Here is a 23,652-nt window from a genome sequence, read left to right as displayed (position 1 = left end):
TGTGGCCTGCTCTTTCTCTCATGTTTCCATCGGTCTTTGTCAAACCATATTCTGCTCCGTTTCTATCGTTCTCAATCTTTCCTCCCCCTGTCTTCTCTTCTCCGTCCTCACTTCCTCGCTAGGTATATCATACCCCTGTTGATGTGAATCTGTGAAAAGAAACTGTGATTGCAGATTGAGGAATAGCCTGCATTTCCCTAAGGGCTCATCTGCATTCAAAAAAGGCATTTTACTCCACTGGAGGATGTTGCTAAAGTTGGAGAGTCTTTATCTCCAAGAGCACCTTTCCAGATGGAGAGAAGCACCACAGGATCACTTCAGGATGGGACGTGGCAGGGGGAGCATAAACACAGACATCTCTCCCTGGATGCTCGTCATCCTGGATACACTTTGCATTCTCCAGAGAAAAGAGAGATAAGGGATTTGCTGATAGGATCTTTTTATTGGTTGCACTGAGTGTCCATTATTCGAATTCTCGCTTCAAACAGAACAAGAAACGCACATTTCCAGTCATGTTTTTTGCTGTCGCTGCAGTTAATCTCACAGAGCGAATGAGCTCTTTTACAGATAATTTGCCTTAATTAGTGTATTTGGGATTCAAAAATTCTCCTGAGACAAGTCACTCAAAAAAATCCCATTTATTATTGAAATGTATTCAACAATTCCAAAAGATAAGATAGACAAACAAGTCATAGATTTCAATTACAAGCTGTTTGTTCTTCTCATCATATCTATAGAGGCTCCACCCTACAGAGCACAATCTCATTGGCTGCTGCGTAAAATATATGTCATTGGCTGTAGCACAGGATAACTCTGAAAAATAACAATGTAATTATGGCACGGCACATGCTAAGATGCATACACTCACTGGTATGCACAGAATACACACATACGCGCACAAACGCAAACACGCATACACTCAAACGTGCGGTCATAATAGGCCAAGTCACTCACCCAATCAGTTTCATTCTCAAGCAAGCCATCAGGCAGCCATGTCGAGTAAATATTACCATAATGCCTGTGTGTCATTGAATATGCAGCTAATGAATGGATGACATCCAGTGAAGACACTGAAACATAAAAATTGCCCACTCACTTTCACTGTGCTTGAACGCCTCCTCTACCTCCCCATCTCACTCACTTCTGACTCTTTCTCTGCATTTGTGACTTTCTTTTCCTTGCTCGCTGCTTCTTCTTCTTCTTCATTTTTAATACCTCGCAAGAAACCTTGGAGGTCGGCATAACAGAAAAGAGGAAAGGATTGGCGTTCTTCAATTGGGTTACCTCTGAGTTTGAAAATTTTCTGTATCACATAACTAGTTGTACTGAGTGGAACATCTACATGAAGCTAGAACATTGAAAAGATTATTTATGCCCTCCTTTAATCTGAAGAGCAGCAGGACATTTGTGACAGTGCCAGAAACAGTGTGAGGTGGTTTCTGGAAAGGGTATTGTCTATATTAGATGTTTTCTTCTTCAGATACACTGGAAGTGCAGAATGTATTGTTATTCTCCACATGAATAATAGTTACCTTGTTTTACCTAGAAATGAAGAAAAACACACACTGCTATAAAATAGTGAAACTCTTGATTTAAAGATTTGTTTTCCAGCTGTTAGAGCTCTGAGCTGCATCACAAATAACATCTCTCAGTCAAACAGGATATCTTCACAAGGGACAAATATATTCTCTTTTATTTATTATTTTTTTTAAATCTTGCTCGTGTTGAATATTATGCATGTCTACAAAATGAAAACACAATCTAAGGAAAATTTCACGGAACAACACTATAAGTTTCAGTCACTTCAGTCCACTGATACTGCAGCTGACTGCTGCCGCTGTGGAGAGAAGAGGTGAGATCATCCACTTAGCAGGGTTTTCATATTTGTTGATATTTCTGTGCAATGGAGCAGGGCTAAAGAGGAGAGACACTGAGAGTGAGGAGCTTTTGACCAGTGGCACTGTGGCAAGGAGTGTGGAAAAACCGGCCCACCTCCACCTAACATCCCACTCCTCCCACACACGCCCAACCGAGCTCCTCTCAGTCCTCAGGAGCTTTGCATCCAGACTTGGCTACAGAACCTGGATGTCTTGACTGATGGATACGAAGCAGAGGTGTCCGTGATGATGGAGAGAATTAGGAAAACTAGAAAGCATTCCAGGCTTTTAACACATACACCCCCTCCCCCCCCGTCATACTACACTTAGTCTGAGTCTCTTCCTGTCTGACTGTCTCTGTGTCTGTGTGTTCTCAGTCTGCGTAGAGGATGAAGCCAGAGAAGGTGCTGTACTTGTTGTTGTTGCCACCGTGGGCTTTGCCTCCATCCAGTTTGATGTACACTTCGTCTCCTGCATCCAGATGGAGGATGACACTGTTGGAGGCGTAGTCATAGTTCTGGTCAGCATCTTGGGCAATGGCACTGGCACGAACCTGCAAGGCCAGGAGCAGATAAACACGTAAAGAAGAGGTAGCCTTCATAGTTGCTAAAGGTATCAGTACATTAGCTTAATGTATTTAGCAAATGCTATGAATCAGGTGTCAGTCTCTCATGCTAAGACAGATACTGTATTCACTCTTACAAGTCTATATTACTGTAAATCTAAACTAAAAGCACTTAGCGCATGTAAGTACTCATATATCTCCAAGGATGTACAGACATTACATTTGCTATTTTGAGCAGGGAATGTGTTTGGCATTTGAGCATAGAAGCTTGTAAGAAAATACACATAGCAAATACAGTTTTGATTACAATGGTGAATATATTCAGGAAACCCCAAGCTTACAGTTTTAAAATTACATTATTTTTAAAGTCAACTTAGATTAACATTTAAAATAAAGCTAGCATCCTCTTCCTGTCTCAATGGTCTAAAGTTCATAGAATTTTCTTTATTGATATTCTGCTAATTAAGAAGCAGAACTGCATTATTTATGACATGGAATAATGAAAGTGCAAAAAAGAGAAGCTTTTTTTTATCATAAGAGAGCAATAATGTTTATTCAACAGGAAGGTAATTTATCATTTAGGACATACATTTCGATTTGGTTTCATTTTGAAGTCGATTTTTTTTTTTTACAAATATATCTTTTTAATATTGATATTAAACATATAAAACCGACCCAAAACTTTAGCCTCTGTGTCAGGCAGATTTATGGTTTCAATCAAGCCAGGGGTCTTTTGCAGAGCTATTGTTCGACCTTGAAGCAAAATGCGCTCCAAAAGTCTCAGAAATGCAACAACAGGGCTTACTCTGGGGGGTCACAGTGTGGAGGAAATTAGAAGAAACAAAACATAAAAGATGTTTACTGAGTATAAGCAGAAATATCTGATAACTAAGAGGAGTGATGGGAATCGCTGGAATGAGTTTGCATCAAAAAGAGGAAAAAAGAACTTTGTTGTTGTTGTTTTTGGGTTTGCAGCTTCTGTCTGGCCACATGTGTGTATGTGTGTGTTTGTGTCCCTGTGTGCCTGTGTGTTTTGGCACTCTGTCTGCAGGACATTTGGAGCAGTTTCTAAATAACCTGTCCGGGGTAATTAAGACATCCACTACAAACGTGCTGTGTTTTTAAGTGCAGTCCCACATGAGTCTTGAAACAATAGCTGTGGTTTATCGCATGTGTGTACTTGTGTGTGTGGCAGAGAGCTGTTCTAACAGTGATTATTTAAGTAGGAATGAGTACTGCATAATGCTTTTCAATTCAATCCAATATTTATATAGCTAAATCACAACAAAAGTTGCCTCAAGCTGCTGTATAGTGTAAAGTAAAAACCCTACAACGATGCAGAGAAAACAGAGAAACCCCCAACAACCATATGACCCCGTATGAGCAAGTGCTTGAGCAACAGTGGGAAGGAAAAACTCCCTTTTAACAGGAAAAATCCTCCAACAGAACCAGGCTCAGGAAGTGGCAGCCATCTGCCACATCCTGTTGGGGTGAGGGGAGGGAGACAGGGTATAGACACGCTGTGAAAGGGAGCCATACTAATAATAACTAATGATTACATGCACAGAGATGTATAAACACATAGGGAGTGGAAAACGTGACTGAAGAAGAAATACTCAATGCATCATGGGAATCCCCCAAGAACCTACACCTACTGCACCATAACTAAAGGAGGATTCAGCGTCACCTCATCCAGCCTTAGCTACATGCTTTTTTTTTTAAAGGGACAGTTTTAAGCCCAATCTTAAAACCAGAGAGGATATCTGTCTCCCAAATCCAAACTGGGAGCTGGTTCCACAGAAGAGGGGCCTGGAAGCTGAAGGCTCTGCCCCCATTTTACTTTTAAATACCCTAGAAACCACAAGTAAGCCTGCCATCTGAGAGCAAAGTGCTCTGTTGGGGTGATCCATAGCTATGAGGTAAGATAAGATGGGGCCCGATGATTCAAGAACTTTCTGAAGCTACATTTTAAAGACTAAAATCTTTAGCCTCCCTGTTTTCCAGCTGAAAGGTAAAGAGTGAAATTAAAGGCAAACCAGCTGAATGAAGATCCTAAGTTGGTCAACAACAGCTTTTATGAAAGCCTTATTCTCAATTCTCACTTCAGTCTGGCAGTAGTGCCATGCATTATTTTGTGTTGTTTTGCTTCTAGCACATTCGATTTTAAATTAAAGGAGTGCTCATCCAATTTATTATTACACTCCTACAGTGTCATTCTCATGATGGTCTTTTTTATGTCTGCAGCAGTAGCAGAGATATTGTTTGGTTTTTTTTGTTTTTTTGTTCACTCAACAGAGTCTGCTTCCTTGACAAAAATCTGGCACCAGTTCAGCTGGAGACAGTGGTGTGTTGCACAAGTAGCAGCTAATATAGCCTCGAGCTGTAAGCTTTAAGCAGAGATGAGGAGTGGGCTCAAAGGCTCTAGTATTCCAACTTCTTTCTAACTTCACACCTCCAAATTATTTTTCAGGTTTAAACTTCATTAGTGACACCAGTTGAAGAAACATAAGGCTTTATACAACCTTTTAAAAACACATTTAGAAATTATTCTCAAGATCTGAAAGTGTAAAATTGGCTTTAAACAATGAATATTAGCTCAGAGGAAGCGTTCGCTTTAATGTGGAGTTAACAGACTCATTGCTCTTCTTCACCCTCTTTTATTTAGGACTAGAGTAATAGGCTGGCAATCCTGATATACAAATGCAGACAACCATGTGGATTTTACAGCTTAATGGTAGAATGATCAGTCACGATGACCCCTAAAGGAAACAGCGAAGAAAAGGAAAAGAAGAAGAAGAGGTAGGATGTTTTTTAGGATGTCTGTAGCTTCAATTATGCTAAATGCTGAAAATCAAACTTAAGGCAAACGGCAGAGAAGGAAGCAAGAAGTGGATGTGGATTCAGTAAATATACATAAACCGGTAATAGTAATTAACAGCAAAGGAACTGGAGCCAAATATTCTTTTTGTTTTACGCTAGAGAAAATAATGACACAAACACAATCAGCATGTCCTTGATATATGACACATGCCTCAAACAAGGAAGAACCACATCACTGGTAATCTGTGTTTGTCTTTAATCGCTTTCTTTTCTAGACTTAATTGTTATGTACATCACAAAAACATCACAAAAGCTGCGATGTGATGGCCTTTCCACCATAGACCTCAGAGCTGGTGTAGATCCCCATGTAACACTCTGACATAGAGGTGTGCCTATAACAAATCATTTTGTCGGTGTTTAAATGTAAAAAGTCTGTGATCTAAATATAAAGACAAAAAAAAACAGCTTTAATTTTCATTACATATTTACCACATATGCATATTGTCGACTTCGTATCAGGTAAATTCTCCACTATGCTCACCAGCTAATTGTGCAAGAACATGTCTACTGTTTTTTAGAAAACAGCTGCTTCTTACCTGAAATGGCAATAAGAAGGCAGTGTGGGTGAACTAAAACAGTAGATCTGAGGCCAGAAAGCTAAACAATGAACTGTAACTAAGTATAACACTCTGTAAAGCAGAAGTCAACTAAGAATTCTCTGCTTTTTCATTGTTAATTACGCTTGTCGTGGTTTTTAAATCGCTATCGTTTATAATCTTTTTCACTCAACCAGTGTTGTGCTTGGTGTAGAGGACAAAAACAAAGACAAAAAGCAAAACACACACAAAAAAAGTGTAACTCTCTACTTAGCGTCTGCATCGTGGCTCAGTGCTATTAAACAGTTACTAACTAGACAAACTACATCATATGTAATTCAAATGGAGCACAATCGAACAGGAAGATCATTAATTCTCTAGAGATGGAAAAAAAGAAAGCACTGTACATCCTTAAAAGTATCTTGTGGTTAAATAAGCCTATTAAGCACTTAGTCTGGTCAGTAAAGTTGAATCCAAATCAATAGTTCGTGTGCATTTGCAGTGTTTCTTGTGGCTCATTATGGGGTCTCCAAAGTCTATTTCAGGCCTATCTTTAACTCAGTGTCCACAAATCTTTAAATCTGGGATTTTTGAGTGGGAGTCGACAAGTAGCTCAACAGGCATGCCCAATAATGCCGAGAATGCCCAATAATTAGTTGCCCTGTTTAAAGGGAACACACACAACAGGCATATTGACAAATGTTTGGGCAAGCCAGCTACTGACAGAGCTCTCCTGCACAGAAGGTATCACTGGTGCCAAATCTAATGGGGAACCTAAAACAGATTTTCTTTGCATTTAAATGTATAAAATAATAATAATATATAGATTATTTGTGTAATTTAAGTATATACCATTGACTAATGAAGCATTTTTTAAATTAAAAAATGTTTTTCTATTGTCTTTCCTGCTACAACAGCTAATGCTGTCAGCACTAAACTCTTAGCTCATCTTCTGTTGATTTTTGAAAACCTGCTGTTGGAAACATAAAAGTGTGCAGAGGATGTGCAGAGGCGTACCAGTCTTATTAAAATAGCAAATGTAAAGCTTTCATGAACTCAGCATTCAGTAGTTTGAATAACTGTTTCATGAGCTCGACCTGACAATTACGTGTATTTATAAAATGATTTAATTAAAATTCTGCATTTTTAAACTTTACATGGTTCAAGATTGAAAAGCTTCTGATAGAAACCACAAAATTCTTTCAGGGAAGCTTTTTGGAGCCAGTAAGGGCTTCTCTGCTGCAGCAATACAATGATGAACAGCCCGGCGTACACAAAAGGCTACAGTGGGTCGTGAAATCAAAAACAGAGGTGTTCTTTAACCGCAACTGTAAAAAGCATTTGAGTCTCAAGATGTCCTATTTAGGACACCGTATTTACAACCTGTTTTGTATGCTGTTAATGCTACATCTTACTTTAGGTGCAGCTACATTTCTGCTAATACCTCAAGAAATAATAATAATAATACCCCCACAGTGAGAGAAATGGCTTGGTCAGTATTAACATGTGTGATAACGATTCTGCTATAGAGTCAACATAATGCAAAATCTTATACTTTGTTACTTGCAGATGTGTTTTATGAACTCTTCTTTGCATTACCTTTAGCTCACTGCTTTAAATTCAAGTCAAGACTGACACTTCTTCAGCTTTCCACTTTAAAAAAAAATGTATCGATTAAACAAATGCTTGATAAAAGACTGTGAAATTCATAATTAACAAGTGAGATAGACGTAAGAAAGGTGGAAAGTTGTGGAGGGCCTGACAAGTTCTCTAACAGCAGTGTGGACAGTGTCACACTAGTACGAAATGTGCAAATAATGTAAAGGCTAATTTTGGATAATGAAATTCCGAGGAGAGGTTTTAAGATCCAGAAGTAATATATGGAATATTGTACATTTTTTTTCTTATTGTTTATCCTCCTGATTAAATCTAGCGCAGCTCATATCGATGTGCAAACAAAACCTCCTGTTCTGATTCTAAGATGCCAGTGTCCGGTGCATAGTAATACGAAATGATATGCAATGAGTGTGCAAAGTCAACACCATCTTATTAGAGGGTTACCGCCTTGGATTGTAGGGGAAGCAGGTGATGATGGCTCTGGAGGATTTGTCAGCTGAGATTTTTAATGAAACTTTACCAAAATATTTGCTTTGCAGGCAGTCGCACAGAAGCGGAAAACCTTTGGCAATGTCACAGATGTGTAATATCGTTAAGTTATTCTCTTTTCTTTCTTATTAAAGGGCTAAATTTAGGCCATCTTGAAGTAAATGATTTATGGGATTTTTTTGGGGGGGGGGAGATGAACAATACAAATATAACGGGTTTTTTTGGCAGAGATGGAATGAGCAAAGCCCTGGTGAAAGCAAACTTCCCTGAAATCCTTGTAGTTCATCCACAGTGATATTTTTGTTTTGTTTTGTTTCTTTGCTCTAATGGTTTTTATCCCCTTCTGAGACTAACTGCCGCAGTCTAGACCTCCTTCGCTTGCTTTCAGTGATAAGCATGCATGAATAAAACCTCTCACTATTTTTGAAATAATGATCAGGGAGCTCCTATTGGAGCTGTTTTTCTTTTTCTCTTTTCTCTCCCCCCCCTCCCGCTTTCACTCCTCTGCACAAAACTTGCTTGCGATATGAGCCAGAGGTCTAAATTCAGGGTATGGCAGATGTATAGCCAGAGATGAGCAGGACAAACAGCCAACTGGCAGTGCGTGACCTTGACACGGAATATGTAGAGGAACTTTGACAAGACAAACAAAGCGTGAGGCCGTAAGCGGCGGCTCCAGCAATGGTAAATGAGGTGTCAGGCGATGTTGTCTTCCTCGTGGCTGCTCGTGCATGTTTGAATCCGTCATATCATCAACATGATGGCCTTTATTGAATAATATTTAAGACAAAAAAAATACAGGGCTGTGCTTGGACTTAATAATACATGCCTGTAACAGTGCAGTTTCTCTTAAATGTGAATGTTACAGCTATCAGTAATGATAGCATTAATCTGAAGGATGAATTTGTGGAACATTATTAAAACCGTCACTCACCCTCAGTCACTTGGGATTTCCTTTACAATCAACCTATTATCTAAAAGGCGCTTTGCATTATTTGCATTCAGCTGGCGCAGCTTGCTGAGTTTAATTGTAAACTCTGTAAAAATTCAGTTTTTTTTCTTTGTCTGTTGTCTGCCACGAGACAGGCCTGAAACATCTCAATGGGACAGTGATCTTACAAGAGGCTTTGTTACCGTGACAAGGACATGTCTCGTGGCTTCTCTGACAGGGATTTGTTGACTTGATGTTGAGCCTCCATTTTGGATCAACGAGTCTATTGGTCCCCTTTTAAATCAAAGTGTGCTGCCATCTAATTGTGTTTGAACATTCCAGCCGTGAACCGCATGCCTAATGGCAGCTTAGATAGCACGCCATCTCTACCGAGCCCTATTCAACGCATTCCTGCGACACACGTGCAAACGCATACACGCACCATGACAGAGCGACACAAAGAGAGACATGCTACATGGAAATGCATTTTTATGCAGCCGCGTGCGCTAGAGACACAATTTTACTAAAGTAATGAGAACAGGAAAGTACGAGGGGTTGCAAGAGAATTGTACTGTCAGAAAGTGGCATGTGTTTACACGTTCATTTGTTGGAGACCTAAGTGAAAACATGATAAGAGAAGTGAAATGGTAAGAGCAGATTTGCCATCTGTCAGAAGCGAGTAAAAAAAGGTCTCCTGAATTTATTTCACCAGCTGTTCTCTTTGTACCTGCTCAACCTGCTTTGAAACGCAGTGACTTTACAGCACAGACCTCTCACTGTTTATGAAATTGCCTACAGTAATGCTTAAGGTGAGTTTGGTATCAGGTGTTAGTTCATTAGTTTATAGCATATAGCAGCAGTACGTGATACAAATACCGTAAAACCTTTTCCCAGGGCCTGATTATTAGTATTGCAGTTTATCAGTGGCGACAAAGAGGATGAAACTCGGGCAGCTTCTCCTGAAAGAGCCACTGAAAGAAGCCTGTCAGAGGAAACAGTGGTGGGGGAGGAAAAAAGAGGAATGAACTTTGACCCGCAATCCAGCCACTCTTTTCTTTGTTGTGTCTGCTTCATCGCGGTCAGTTAATTACCGAGATACAGCACAGCACAGTCTGCCTCGAGCATCACCACCAAAACCACAATCACTGCTTCTAGCATTGTCTGAAAAGACACTTTCACTGCAAAATTTTCAACCTTTGTTCACACTGAGCCTGTTTTCCACTTTGTTTCATAGTAATCCTCGAGGCACCGAGAGTTTCCTTTATTCTTACCAAGAAAGCTACAAAAAAGGCAAAGTGGGTTTTTGTATATGTGTTGGATGAGAGCGAGAATGTCAGCTTTGTTATGACATGCATTTTTTCGTATAGTAGTCTGTGTCGTTCTTACTGGGCAGTTGTTGATATTTTACCCATACTCATTTTAAGGAGGGCATGAAGTGTTAAACGCGCTGAGTTATGTAGCAGACTGTGAGTCATTTGGAGCCATTGACTTGCTGCTTTCCTGTGAAGAGGGAGAGAATAATTGTGGGTATCAGTGAAGACTGAAATCGGGGGACGTCTAAATGTCAGGGGCGTGAGGAGAGAGAGAGAGAGAGATGTTTGCATAAGAGGGCCAGGGGCACTTGTCTATCTCCCATATGGCCCTCATTATAATGAAGAAGCCTTGTGAGTCAACACCATAGCATCCTTGAGTCAGCCAGTCACAGGAGACAATCCATAGCCTATTTTGGACCGTATGTTTCAGATCTCTCAGTACTTGAGATATTAGACATTATCAGTATTTCATGAGTTACTTAATCTGAGATGCCAGCTCAGATGGTCTGTGCACTGCTGAGCTGTAATAGCTCTCTATTTGAGAAGCTCAGTGTAAAATGTTTTAAAAGTAATTGAATGATTACTGACAAGTGGTGGGCAGCTTTCGAGCAACTTTTGAAACTTCACCAATAAATGATAGATTTTCTCTCAGTGCTTTCAGATGACAGCCCGATGTCATCTTGACATTTCCAATCTGTGTGGTATTTCCTAACAACGTGGGCCAATCTTCATTTAATAGCCCTTGCACCTAATTAGGCCAGCTCTAATGTTCCACTCGGCAGAGTGTCAAATCCAATGTCCAATTACACAGCAGATCAAGGCCAAAGGTCCGCCTTCACTACCTCTCAGGCTGATTATAGAAGAAGTGCCATGATATACATCACATTGAAACAGGTCTGTCAGAAGAAAAAAGAAATGCACATACATGGGCACACACGCTTCCACACACACGCATAAGGGGATCAATACCGCAGGCAAAGAGGGACTGAGGGTAGCTCACTAAAACCCCGCCTGTCTATTTCAGACAGAGTCTCTCTGTTACACCAGGCGAACGCACAGAGGCCTCTCAGTGCTGAAGTCAGACCACGATGAAGAATAGCAGGTCTGAACATTACCAGAATGTTAAAATCAATCAAGTCGAAGTATTGCTGTATTTGTGTGCAGATAATCCACGAGAATGCAACGATTACTCCCTTTTTTACACTTTAAGAATGAAAATGACTGAAAATCTGCCTTATTTTCTGAAATCTTATTTGGTTTAATTAAAACTTAACTTCTTTGTTGCACCTTTTTTTCTTCTTCTAAAACACATGTCAATAATCGAATCAAGCAGAGCAGACCTTCTCCAGATGGCTCAGCTTCCCTTGTTTAATGTTGGGATTGACACCAGATGCTAAACACAATGCGTGGGTTTCACCTGGATACACAGCAACAAGATAAACAGCCTTGTGCTCATGTGTATCAGAGCTGAAGTCCCACCTGGAGGTGTCTTTATGAGAAGAGATGGGCTGAGGCAAATGGTTTGACTGAGAAATGACATGTGACTGAGATGGGTTTTGGTTAAAAAAAAAAAAAATACAAAGATTTTTCCTATGGATGAGTTGAAGGATGGTTCACTTTAACTTATTCTGTTGTAGTGCAATGCATCACTTGAAAGAACCGAAGAATATTGATGGCATTGTGTTTTAGGAAATCGATCCTGTGATACAGCAACCTGGATTGTCTTTTTAAAAAAAGTTTTTCTTTTTCAGAAGATGAAAACTTTCTGCTCCTTTAAAAAAGTGAGCTTCTGTAGACCAGATGCAGAGGAGAGATGGAGGGCAGTGCACAGTTGGGGTGGGTTGAGGCTGTGGGTTAGAAAGGAGGGGCAATCATGCACGCGTGTGTGTGTGAGCATGTGCGAATGTGTGTGTATGTAAGGAGGAGACTGCTGCGGTAATTGCTAGGGAAGAGCCATGTGCACGAAGGACGTTGAAGCTTATTAAAGGAGGAGACAGAGTGATTATTCACTATGGTCCTCTTGAGAGACTGACGCTGAAGTCATTGCTTTTAATTAACTCTGAAACGGTTTTGCGGAATTAATAACAATATTAAGAAGGGAACGGAGAGGAAAAGCGCAAACACATCCTGGATCTGGTTCAAGCTTTTTAATTACAATTAAATAGACTCGATGGCACAATAGCACAATAACTATCTCTTTTCTGTCCTCTTTCTTTCTTCTCCTTTTACTGCGTCTATTAAATTTATCTTCTTATAGCTGCTGCCATGTCTCTCAGGATGTGTCCAAGACAGGTTGTAGCAAAGCATTGATTTATTGGAAAGAGTTTAGGATCGGTTGGGATATTTGGCACAAAAATAAAAAGAACATGCAAAGAAGAAGCCAAAAAAAAAGTGTGAGAAGAGGAAGCTGGAAAGTGAATAAAGTGTGCTGTGCTGAAAATAGATTTTCCTTTTGTTTGTTTACCAAAAACTGCAACTTTTTGCTCTAGGTTGAAAAGTGTCAAAGTTCTGGAGACAGTGTTTGGATTCCACTTGGTGCCCTTTGCCAAGTTAAAACACAAAGTGGAAGAAGCGGAGAAGAAATAAAGTAACCTCTGGATGCTTATGTTCGAAACAGCTTGTAAGAACCCCAGGAGTAGGAGGTGCACATGCTGGAGTAAAACAGTTCTGCAAGGCCTGGAAACCCACCACTTCAATAACGCCAAAAGATGATAAAATACTAGTATTGTCTGCAATTCCCTGGCCTCCCCTATCCCAACTCACAGTGTAGCTTTTTGCTGCCTTAATGAGCTGAGTAAAGCACCAGTGTGACTGTAGGAGTTTCAGTTTGACTCTGAACACTTCAGCAGAGATGTAGCATAAGTTGCCCAACATTTATAACTATTCACAGTCATTTACACAAACTAAGTCTCTAGGGCGTCCTCCATCAGCCAAGCAACCTAATAAACACCATGGAAGGACTGAACATTTATGCATAAGCTGTGCATAGGACACAGGAAGACAGAGAAAGAGAAGCAGTTACCACTTTATAAACATTACGCGGGTCTCTGGTGATGCACACTGTGCGTCTAACTTAAGTACCTCCACACCCTCCTCTTGGGAGCACAATGAAGCGGGAACAGAAGGCGTTTTATAGGAACATATGTTCTTCTTCCCCTATTATATATCAATGCTTTTACGCCCACCCAGAAACATTACTGTTGAGTGAGACATTATACTGTATATAGAAGGCAAATGTTGTAACTCTTTTTTTCTCCCTGGGCTTGAACTTGGTGAGGTTAAAGGATTTAACCTCTATCTCCCTGGGTGACACAGTAGTTTCACACCAAATCTTATTTCATCTCTAAATCTCACATATCATGACCACAGTACTTGTTATTGAGCACCCCATATTAACTATTGCATATTTACATTTTTTAAACAGGTCACTTAACATTATAAAAGGGGAAAATAGCCATTATATGTTTTATAGTATTTAATAAATGTGAAGCAGGTCTTTTAAATTGCATTTGGAGGCTGAGTCTCAGAGGATCAATCTCATTGCTGTGTACCAGGCTGTGAATCACTGTGAAACTCTGAATGTGGTCCAAATATAATACATTTCATGTGACTTGAAACAAGTGTTCTCATATGATGTTAATTTAAAGCTGAAATGTCTGTCACATTTCCTAAACGATGAATATTGTGTCTCATTATGGGTAAAGTATTCTGACCATGCATGGTGGCAAGGAATTAAGTGCAGCAGAGCTTGTAACGCATCCAGTTTCAGCCCACATTAGTAAAGCATAATAATGTGTGAAGTGCAATGTGAAGGTTATTATTTTTATTATTGTTATTTGCCATGATTTCTTCTCCTATAATAGAGATTTTATTGTTTCGTGTGCAGGTTGAAACGTGAAATCAGGTAAAAATAGATCTGTTTTTATAAACACGGATATTAATTTCTTTACTGCAAATAGTGCTTTTTGGTGTCTGTGATTACACTTGCAGCAAACTACAGTGTTTGATATGGGCTCAGCCACAAGCTGGTTAAGCAAAACAAAGAATAACTGTAGCATGGCATCCGATCTGCTTACAGGCAAACCATTTTACTGAGCCGTTTTGAAGATAAGAGATCTGACGGCGGGTGGGAAGCCTGATCTGGTACGCATTGCCAACCTGAGAAGACCCTCCGGGGCGCACAATAATGTTAGCTCCCCATTAAAATGATGCATCAAAGAAAGCGATAATAGATCATGCAGACGTCCTAATGCATTTAATACGACTGTAAAGGCAGATGGATTGGTCCGCGGTGTCCGCTAAGCTTCCACATGTAATGTACAGTTAATATGTTGTAAGCGAAATTTCACATTTCCCCATCTGCTACTTTCACTCACAGAGACTATGAGTATAAAGTTATGTCGCAACAGAATGTTATAATAATAATATTATTAATAATACTTACAATAACCCTCCCTACTGACATTTATATGGAGTATAATTCGTCCTCCGAAACTGATAAAATGAAAGTAAAGCCCTCTGGAAAATTCAGTCTTGTAGGTTAAAAAATACTTTCTACTTCTGCAATTTGATTTAATAAACACTCGAGCGTTTTCACTCTAAAACAATTTAGATACTCAACTCCTTCCTCACGTTGCTTCCACTTCAGGAAAATCGATACGCACGATAGTTTTTTCCTTTTTCTTTCTTTCTTTTTTTTTTTTGGCTAATTTTACAGTGTACAAGCAAAAAGATCGGTCGCACCCCACGCTCAGTCCACACCGTGACCGTCCTCTAGATCGCGGGACGCGGCAGTGTCAGGACGCATCATGCAAAGAGGGGACGCACTTGCAAACGGTCAACACATCTTTATCTCTAGGCGCGGTGCATGCCACAGCTGCGCGCTCTAGGCTTTAGAGGCGGACGACAGATGCCCAACTTGTCTCGCAATGTCACTTTTTATATGCAGGGTGTGTCATGAAGCTACTTCTTTAAGCAGGAGAGCCACAGAGGAAGCGGGAGAGGACAGGAGAGTGAGCATCAGAGGAGTCAGATAGTCTTACGCTGAGAAAGAAAACTCAGAAAAAGTTTCAAAGCACTAACCTGGCCATTCTTGCAGAGGTCTGCCCACATGCTTGTGCCGTCCCCTCCTCTCATCAGCACATGGTAGATGAAGAAGTATGTACCCGGTATGCTGCAGATGAACTTGCCCGAAATGCCATCATAGTTGTTGCCCAAGTTGGTGACCACATCATCAAACTTGAGGATCTCGTAGCCTTCGTGGGGATTTTTAAGCCCTGCATAGAAGGCCACCCGAGGTACTGTGCTGTAGGTGGCTGTGCTGATAGCTCCGTTACCCCCCAGACCCAAAATCCCAGTCCTTCCTTGATCTCCTCTGTCACCAGGAGGTCCAGCTGGTCCTGGTGGCCCTGGTGGCCCTGGTTCTCCCGGCGGTCCAGGTGGTCCCGGCTTGCCTGGCCTGCCAGGCTTCCCCTGTGGGCCCTGCAGTAAGGTGGAGGGTGGAAGCACATTGCTGTGGTCACTCAACGCCTCTGCCTCAGCCTGAAGACCGGTGGAGCTCGTGCTGCTGGCTGGAGTGCCTTTGTTCATGTAGGGATCACACACCATACGGCAGGTGCCCAGCATCTCATAGTGGCTGGCATCTGTACCCACGGAGCTGACGAGCACGGGGATGAGCACCACCAGCACCAGGACCAGCATAACCCCTACGGCAGCCGCCACCAGGGTCTTCCTCCCGATGCTGAGTCGGGGAAGAGGCTGCGCTGCCAGCGTGGGTCTCCCGGGGGCGGAAATGGTGACTGCTTGGTGTGGGGAGCCTGTCACCGAGGAAAGGGATCCACAGATCCCAAGAAGAGTTGCAAGAGGAGCGGCGAGTGTGTGAGGGTGAGACAAAGACCCACATACACTTGATACACCTCACTGCTCCACTAACTCACTCTAAAGTAACCAAGCAGTCACTCACACACACAAAAAATACTTAAGGAAACCCAAACATCCACACGAAGACATTCAGCACGTACTTACAAACACAATCTGACTTGTGAGAAGAAGCAAGAAGGATGCAGAGCCCAAAGGAATGGAGTGAGAGACAGAGGGAGCGAGACAGAGAGAGTGAGTGAGAGAGAGAGAGAGAGAGGATGATGAGAGTGGGTGAGTGTGAGAGAAACAGAGCAGTCACTGGATCTCTGTGACTGTGTGTCTGTGTGTGTGTGTGTGTGTGTGTGTGTGTATGTGTGTACGTATAGTGAGTTAGTGGAGCCGGATTCTCAGGCTTGGCTTTTTATACGGCAGAGCAGCGGAGCCTCCCCCCTTCCCCTCTGCTCCCCTACCGAGTGAGGGGCTGGTGTGGCTACGTCCCCTTCTCTCTCTCTCTCTCTCTCTCTCTCTCTCTCTCTTTCTCTCTCTCTCTCTCTGGCTCACTCAGTAGAAGGACTCTCATCACACTGCATTTCTTTCAGCCACGCTCCGAAACCACAGAGGAACCACAACAACCCCCTGACCACCTTGCTCCCCCTCTTTCAACCTTCTCGTTCCTCCTCTCCTTGCTTTCCCTCCTTTCCCCACTTGGGATGTTGTTTCTCACTCCTTTGCTTTCTCCTCTCTCTCATCAGCATCCAGTCTCTAAAAATAAAGATGGAGCTGTGGAAAGCCAATCTTTTTTTTTTTTTTTCCTGGAGGTGGGTTCTAAAGATTCATGCATATATGTGCAGACACAAGACAACATTTAAGTCTTCCATGCCAGGAAATGCTAGCAGCTTCTCAGGAAAAAAAAGGTGCTAATTATAAAAGTTAATGCCAAGAACAGACCAGTGAGCCAACAGAATGACTATACAACCACACATGTAACCTGTTCTTAAAGGTTTGAGTGTGGTTTTTTTTTTAATGATCTCAGTGGAACATCACATGTCTACCCCACTCTTCGGGGCAGCCGGCATTGATGCTCCTCTGCTGATATATTTTTTTCTACTCCCCTTCCCCCTGTGTCAATAAGACTGTTTCTCCACCTGAATGTGCTGACACCATTTCTTATTTGTGTCTTTTTTTAGGTATCGATTTCATGGTTTTTATCAAATTAAGGGTCCTTGTTGGGAGGAAAAAAAATCCATATGCAGCAGTGATGTCATTTGTTTGACATTTTCATCCCTTGGTGTGATGAATGGTAAAGTAAGAAAGCAAATGACAAAGTTGGTAGATGGCAAACGTAGTCATCATGAAATGTGTGTTTGGGTTGCAGCAATTTTGTTTTGCTTGTTTTTGGTCAACTTTAAATCAGAACACAAAAAGAACTAATATGTGATGGATGGAGAAAATCTGGCAAGTCTGTTCATGCAAATGGAAAGCTATGAAAAATAGGATTCATAGGATTTTACAGAAGCAAGCGTAAAAACAGCAGGGGTGGGCTTATCCCTTTATATCTAAATGTATCTTTTATGTATTTAAGCCAATGCAGCTAATAGAGTAACAAAATGCATTTAAAGTTCAGATCCAGATCAAGTTGACTGAATTGAAAACATGTTACTATTATAGGTCTCATTGATAAAATGGCACAGTATGCTTTAAAGTTGCAGTAATCCAGCGTTCCCATTTTTAGATTATTTTTGCCGTGGCATATGCACACATATTTGGTTAAGGTCAAGTTTTTTTTAGTACACCAGGTGTTTTTATAGATAGATTCCACTAATCTGTTTAAACTTGTGTTAATTAGTGAAATCAGCCCATGTGGTCATTGGTTGGAAAATATTTCCAGACTCTTGGCTTTCTCAGCGTTGCCTATTTCTGGCTTTGATAGGACAGTTTGTTCCTGAGCTGGACTGCGCTCTTGTGACGGATTGAGATGGATCAATGAGCAGGATGCCTGACTATTTGTCATCACTACACTTGACATATCACCAGTTATTTTGCTGTATTTCTGACTCTTCATCATCATTAAACTTCAGGCACAAACTTATGGCATCACCAGTTGGTTGTCTAATTTATCACAGAGCAGAAAGCGTGAGACATATCCAAATAACTGGCACACCAGGTGCACCTGCAATGCATATTTGGCTGTTTTGTTCTATTCCTCATAACAGACATGGAGTTTGCCTATATGACAGGGCCTAAATTGGTTTTGGGGTTTGCTTAAGGGGTCATTGTTTGTTCTTCACACCTGCCGGCTGTAAGTGACAGTCAGATCACTGTGCCCCAAATCTCTAAAGCTCTGCACCACAGAGATCAATGCACACTAGAGAGGACAAACAGAATGCTATAGTGATGAAAGAGAGATGAGAAAGACAGAGAGCCAACCAGTAGCGATGGGAGCAAGAGGTACAACATAGGCGGGCACTACCTGCTGTAACAGCTGAAATATCTGTCAGTGGAGCTGGTTTGTTTTGCATGATTGCATATAAAGAGATCATCTGTAGGTGTAATTAGAGGTGAAATTCAATTGAATGTTGCTGACATCATGCTTTGAGACCTGAATAGCAGTACGACAGAGAGATAAGTCAACTGAATTTCTTCTTTTTTTTTTAATTTCATAGTTATTAGTTGTTTAACCCTGTGATTTCTAAGTCATTATTGGTCGTGACCATAATCCTATGGTGTCAGAATATATAATTTTTGTCTTTTTTACTAATTTGTTCTCCATAGTCTGTAAAGTCTATGAACTGAAATGCATCTAAAATGTCAAATTGTTTTTCCAAAATTGACTTTTCACATCACTTTGAGGTTAGAGTTTAGAGGTAGGATTTGTGTCATCACCACTGACGAGGTTAGTTGTTGTTTACACTTGGATGTTAATCAGTGCTTCACTACCTGGCTAACTTGGAATCCTTGGTTGGGGTCTTTGTGGGGACTACTGGGTGACATTAATGTTCACATGGGCAAAGACAATGAAACCTGGAGGGACTGCCTTCCTGATCTGAACCTGAGTGGTATTTTGTTATGTTTGAGTATAAAGATATTTATAAATGCGCTTGGCAACATGGCCCCCTAGGCTGCAGGGCGATTAAATTTGTATTTGTCCAATAAGGTCTGTGGCTGTATGTCCTGGAAAGTTTGTTGAAGAAAGGAGCTGAGCCGTCAGATGACTTTGATGCCGAAGAAAATGCCAGGCAGGCTTGGTGCACCCAAGTGTGTAATGATGGTGTACTGGGTGAATCTGCAAAGCCTGGAACTGAAGATCTTCAACTCCCACATCTGGCAGGATATCAACAGCAGCAACTCCTGAATCCCAAAAGTGGAAAGAGAGTGGAGCAGGAGGTTAAGAGCTAGATTAGGTTATTTACCAATTAACCAATAAACATCAGAATCAGAATCATCTTTATTTGGCCAAGTGTGTGCACACAAATAAGGAATTTGACTCCAGTCTGCATGCAAAAAAAGAAACATTTTTTTCTATCTTTTTCTAGATATTAAAAATTCAGGGAAAGTGAACCAAAATAGTAATGTTAATGTTGCCTTTGAGTTTTTCAATAACTAGATTTATTAATCTACATTCTCACTTGCTCACAAGATAATCCAAGTATTTTTTTTGACCTGGTTTATTGGAGGGAGTGGTTAGCACTGTCACTGAACAGCAATATAGTGCTGGGTTTGAATCCACCAGCCAGCTGGGGCTTGTCTTTGTGGAGTTTACTTGTTCTCTTGGGTATTTCTGGTTCTTTGCTCAGTCCAAAGACATGCTTGTTAGGTTAGGACTGGATATTCTACACTGGTAGTAGAAGTGTGAAAATGAGTGGTTGTCTATTGGTCTGGGTTAGCCCTGCAGTAGCCTGGCAACCTGTCCATGGTACAAACTCCACCCTTTGCCCCATGATAGCAAGGATAGGCTCCAGTCTTCTTGTGCAACCCTGAATTAGATGAGTTGAAGAAAAATGGATGGTTGCGTTATTGGAGTAAATGTCAGAGCGCAAAATATATCAAAGAATGGTGAAGACATGTTTAAGTATAACAAATATACATGTAATAGAAACAAATGCAATAAATAAAAATGCAGAAAAATATGAATGCATTTTTGTGTAACCCTGCTATGTTACTCTGAAAGACAAAGGGGTTATCCTTTAAATGTACAGCATGCTTTTGGGGGTTTTTTGGGATGGGGTTGCACCGTTAAGTGTTGTTAAAAGGAAGCACAAACAGGTTTTGTACTGTACTACTGATCGAACTGTGATGAGAGCAAAAGCTTTTGAAATTTGAAACGTGAGCAGATGCGAGGACATGGCAAGAACAGGAAACCAGAACCTCAGTAGCACTGCGTCCAGACATCAGCCACATCCAAACACACCTCAAAAGCTTTTAATCACTTTGTTGTTCTCCCTGGTTACAAAGAGATGGGGAGGAAGAACAAATGTGTTTCCAAGAGTTTCAGAAGTGCACAAGGGAAAACCACAAAACATGGAAGAATAAAAAAAAAATAAAAAAAAGACTTTCATGGATTTTTTTAAGAGTGAAGTTTAACAGGTCAAAGAAACAAAACAACATCACAAACACACAAGCAAACACAGTAGATGTCTCATCTCTAGTTGAGTTTGTGTCTCTGATTGCTTCCCTTGTGTTGCTCCTGGCCGAGGCTTATCAAAGAGCTCCTTTCATAAGTGCCAGGATCAAGCCACTGCTGTGACTGCTTGGCACCCACTGAGGTGGTTTGGAGATGGGGAGGGGGTGTGAGCTTCAAAACATAGGCAAGGCAGAGGAAGTCAAAATTGAAGGCAGTAAGTGAGGGGGAAATGGTGCATTTGTGCATTTGAAGGAAAATGGGAAAGAAAAAAGGCTGATTTTAGGGTGGGGACATAGCTTCTGCAAAATGCCTGGAATAAGTGTGTGTGTGTTTGTGTGTGCATACAGTTTTGTTTATGACAGAGAGAGAGAGACGGGAGAAAGAGGGCAATCTTTCAGTCAGGGAGGAGTTATTTTATATATGTGCTGACAAAATTAATATGTATTTGCTTTAAGCTTTCTCTGCTTCTGTGATTTCTTGCTGACGCACACTAGAATGCACAGAATATCCAGGTGAATGCAGAAACAGTGAAGGACATGACTCCAGAGGAAAAGAGCAACACACACACAAATACCCTCGGGCCATGTGCTCCTCCTCACTACAGCAGCTACAGTCCTCACAAGCCCGATATCTGCCCTGTTTACTAAACCATGTGACAGCATTGCATTTTTACAAGACATAATAACTGACTTTGCAGACTAGAGCTCATCCACTAATTGGCGAGTCAGTCTGGTGTTCCTTCATGTTGGGGGCTCTTGTTTGCACGATAAATCCTGACACAGAAGTGATTATGACATGTTGTAACCACTTTGCATGTTATGTCACACGTATAGTTAAATCAGCCTTTTTGTATGCGCTTTTCAGTGCAGTGGGCTGATTATTGTTGCATGCTCTGAAAGCAAGATTATGAAATATTTACTAGCTGATTACACTGACACACATCACCATCCAAGAGTAGAATACTGTACAATTTAGACATTCAGGCTGAATTTTGTCATCCATAACTGTGGGTTGATTTTTAGCCTGCTTATATATTGTCTATTTTCTCTTTTTTACTTGACTGAACAGCAAAGCTTCAGGCAAGTTTCATTTATATAGCACCAATACAACTAAGGGATGGTTTAGGGTCATTCATTCAGCTCTAACTATAAGCTTTTTTACAAACTTGCTACTTCCTATGATCAAAATCAAAATCTCATAATGAATTTGATTGGTAACTGTGTGTGTGAGAGAGATTCATTTGTGCATCCTCTCAGTCTGCCCTGCATGCTGCAAGCTTGTTGTCTGCCTTGACTCCTCTCCCTCAAGGCTCCCAAATGATGAGGTGACCTTTCCACCTCATCCAGGACTGCAGTGTCACTCACAGCATGAACTGAAAAGTCATCCTCTCGCTAAACACCTCACATCGCTCTTTGCTTTCCTCCTCCACTTGCATCTGATTTGAACTGTGCTTTGCAAGAAAAGGTCAGAATTCTCTTTGGAAAATTACACTTATACTTAAAACTAAGCTAAGTAGAGTGGCAGCAATTAGTTGTTAAATGAATTACTATTGATTCACTAGTGGTAATAATTACTTTTTCCGAGCATTAAAAAAAAAAACAATTTCCAGAGTTCATGACCTGGTGACTCAAAACAGTCCATAAACCTCGTGGTGAGCAGCAGTAATGTACAAACTGTTTTCCCTTAGAGAACCGCGCCCTGTATCACTGTGAAGAAAAGAAGCATTCATCTGGGTTAAAGCAACTGACAGCATGAAATTATTAATGGTGTCCACTCTAACCGCAGCTGCAATCATCGCTAGCTACATTCTTCTTTTGGTTGAAGGATTTAGACAGTAGAAATTGTGTCCTGAGTGTTGTTTGAGTGCTTTTTAGATTTAACGTAGACATGTGATGATTGTTTTGTGTTACTTTCTCTCTCTGATTGTTTTCCTTCTTCTTGCCCAACCCAGGGGATATCCCGGGGTGGCTTCCTTCATCTACCCATTGAAGACAAGAGTCTGTCAAAATCTCAGCTGGAGTCCAGCAAAGACTCTCTGTGGTCTAGTTTCGCTCCCAGCATGGCAAAGCTTGGGCAGAAACTCACAGAGGAATATTCTGTTGCGAGGGAAGAGTATGAGGCTTTGTGTGAAATAGACAACTTCCCCACAGGTGAGATAACAAGAGAAAAAAAGAGCGTTAGAAGCGTTAAAGTAGCAAATTTCCTGTGTTCTCTGCATTTGTTATCTTGTGATTTAGCAGGTGTATGCAAGAGTGAACAAGTGATATCTTAAGAGGTATTAAATGTTTACAGTTGGTTAATGCAGCACCAAAACTGTTGTTTCTGAAACTATGATTGCAACAGTAAGATTGTTTAAGGTTAAATGAATAGTGTGACATTTTGAGGCATAGATTCTCACGCTTACTTTGCTTCTAATCATTAAGCGAGATGATTATTAGCATTTTAATCTCTGTGCAGTATCTACAAAGCTTTAGCACCACTAACAGTGGGGAAAAGCTTCCCTCATTCTGTCCAAAGGTAACAAAGTCTGCTCTTCTTCAACGCTAAACCTCACTAATTTATTGTTGTCATGTGTTCATTTTACATTACCTGTTGAATTGAATTCAATTTTATTTACATAGCACCCAATCACAACAACAGTTGCCTGACACAAGAGCTAAAGAAAATAATACACAGAAAACATCAACAATCATATGAACCCCTATGAGCAAACGCTTTGGTGACGATGGGAAGGAAAAACTCCCTTTTAACAGGAAGAAATGTCTGGAAGTGTCACAGTTACTTTGCTTTTTTCTTTCTATCCATCAAAGATCATATGTCACGTCTTTGGTATTTACTGTGCAGAAATATATGTAGTATTTGTCGAGTAACAAGCAGTAAGTCCCACAAGACAGGAGAATTTACTGACCATTTACCAGCTTGTAGTTTCCATTTTGCAGTGATTAAACACAGCTCTCAAGAGGA

General features: G+C 40.8%; 1 protein-coding gene across 1 annotated transcript; it reads right to left on the bottom strand.

Annotated features, from left to right (window-relative positions):
* Window positions 1-448: 448 nt before the first annotated feature.
* On the bottom strand, window positions 449-16,435 carry c1ql1l2 (complement component 1, q subcomponent-like 1-like 2). Its single transcript, XM_085405262.1, has 2 exons — window positions 15,291-16,435; window positions 449-2,430 (listed from the first exon to the last, which is right to left on the bottom strand). Exons 1-2 carry the CDS (start codon window positions 15,906-15,908, stop codon window positions 2,251-2,253), a joined length of 798 nt encoding a protein of 265 aa, XP_085261388.1. The 5' UTR covers window positions 15,909-16,435; the 3' UTR covers window positions 449-2,250.
* Between the last annotated feature and the right edge of the window lie 7,217 nt (window positions 16,436-23,652).

Source organism: Rhamphochromis longiceps, linkage group LG4 (assembly GCF_057381845.1).
Source record: "Rhamphochromis longiceps isolate RC_006_pf linkage group LG4, R_longiceps_female_GT1.1, whole genome shotgun sequence".
Classification (NCBI taxonomy): domain Eukaryota; kingdom Metazoa; phylum Chordata; class Actinopteri; order Cichliformes; family Cichlidae; genus Rhamphochromis; species Rhamphochromis longiceps.
This window is presented reverse-complemented; position numbering and strand designations above follow the sequence as displayed.

What these genes read in the sequence shown, in the direction of transcription:
- c1ql1l2 (XM_085405262.1), bottom strand. Translation starts at nt 15,908, where the DNA reads ATGCTGGTCCTGGTGCTGGTGGTGCTCATCCCCGTGCTCGTCAGCTCC. An exon ending in ACCTCTGCAAGAATGGCCAG is followed by an intron (nt 2,431 to 15,290) that starts GTTAGTGCTTTG and finishes CTGGCCTTGCAG; the next exon opens with GTTCGTGCCAGTGCCATTGC.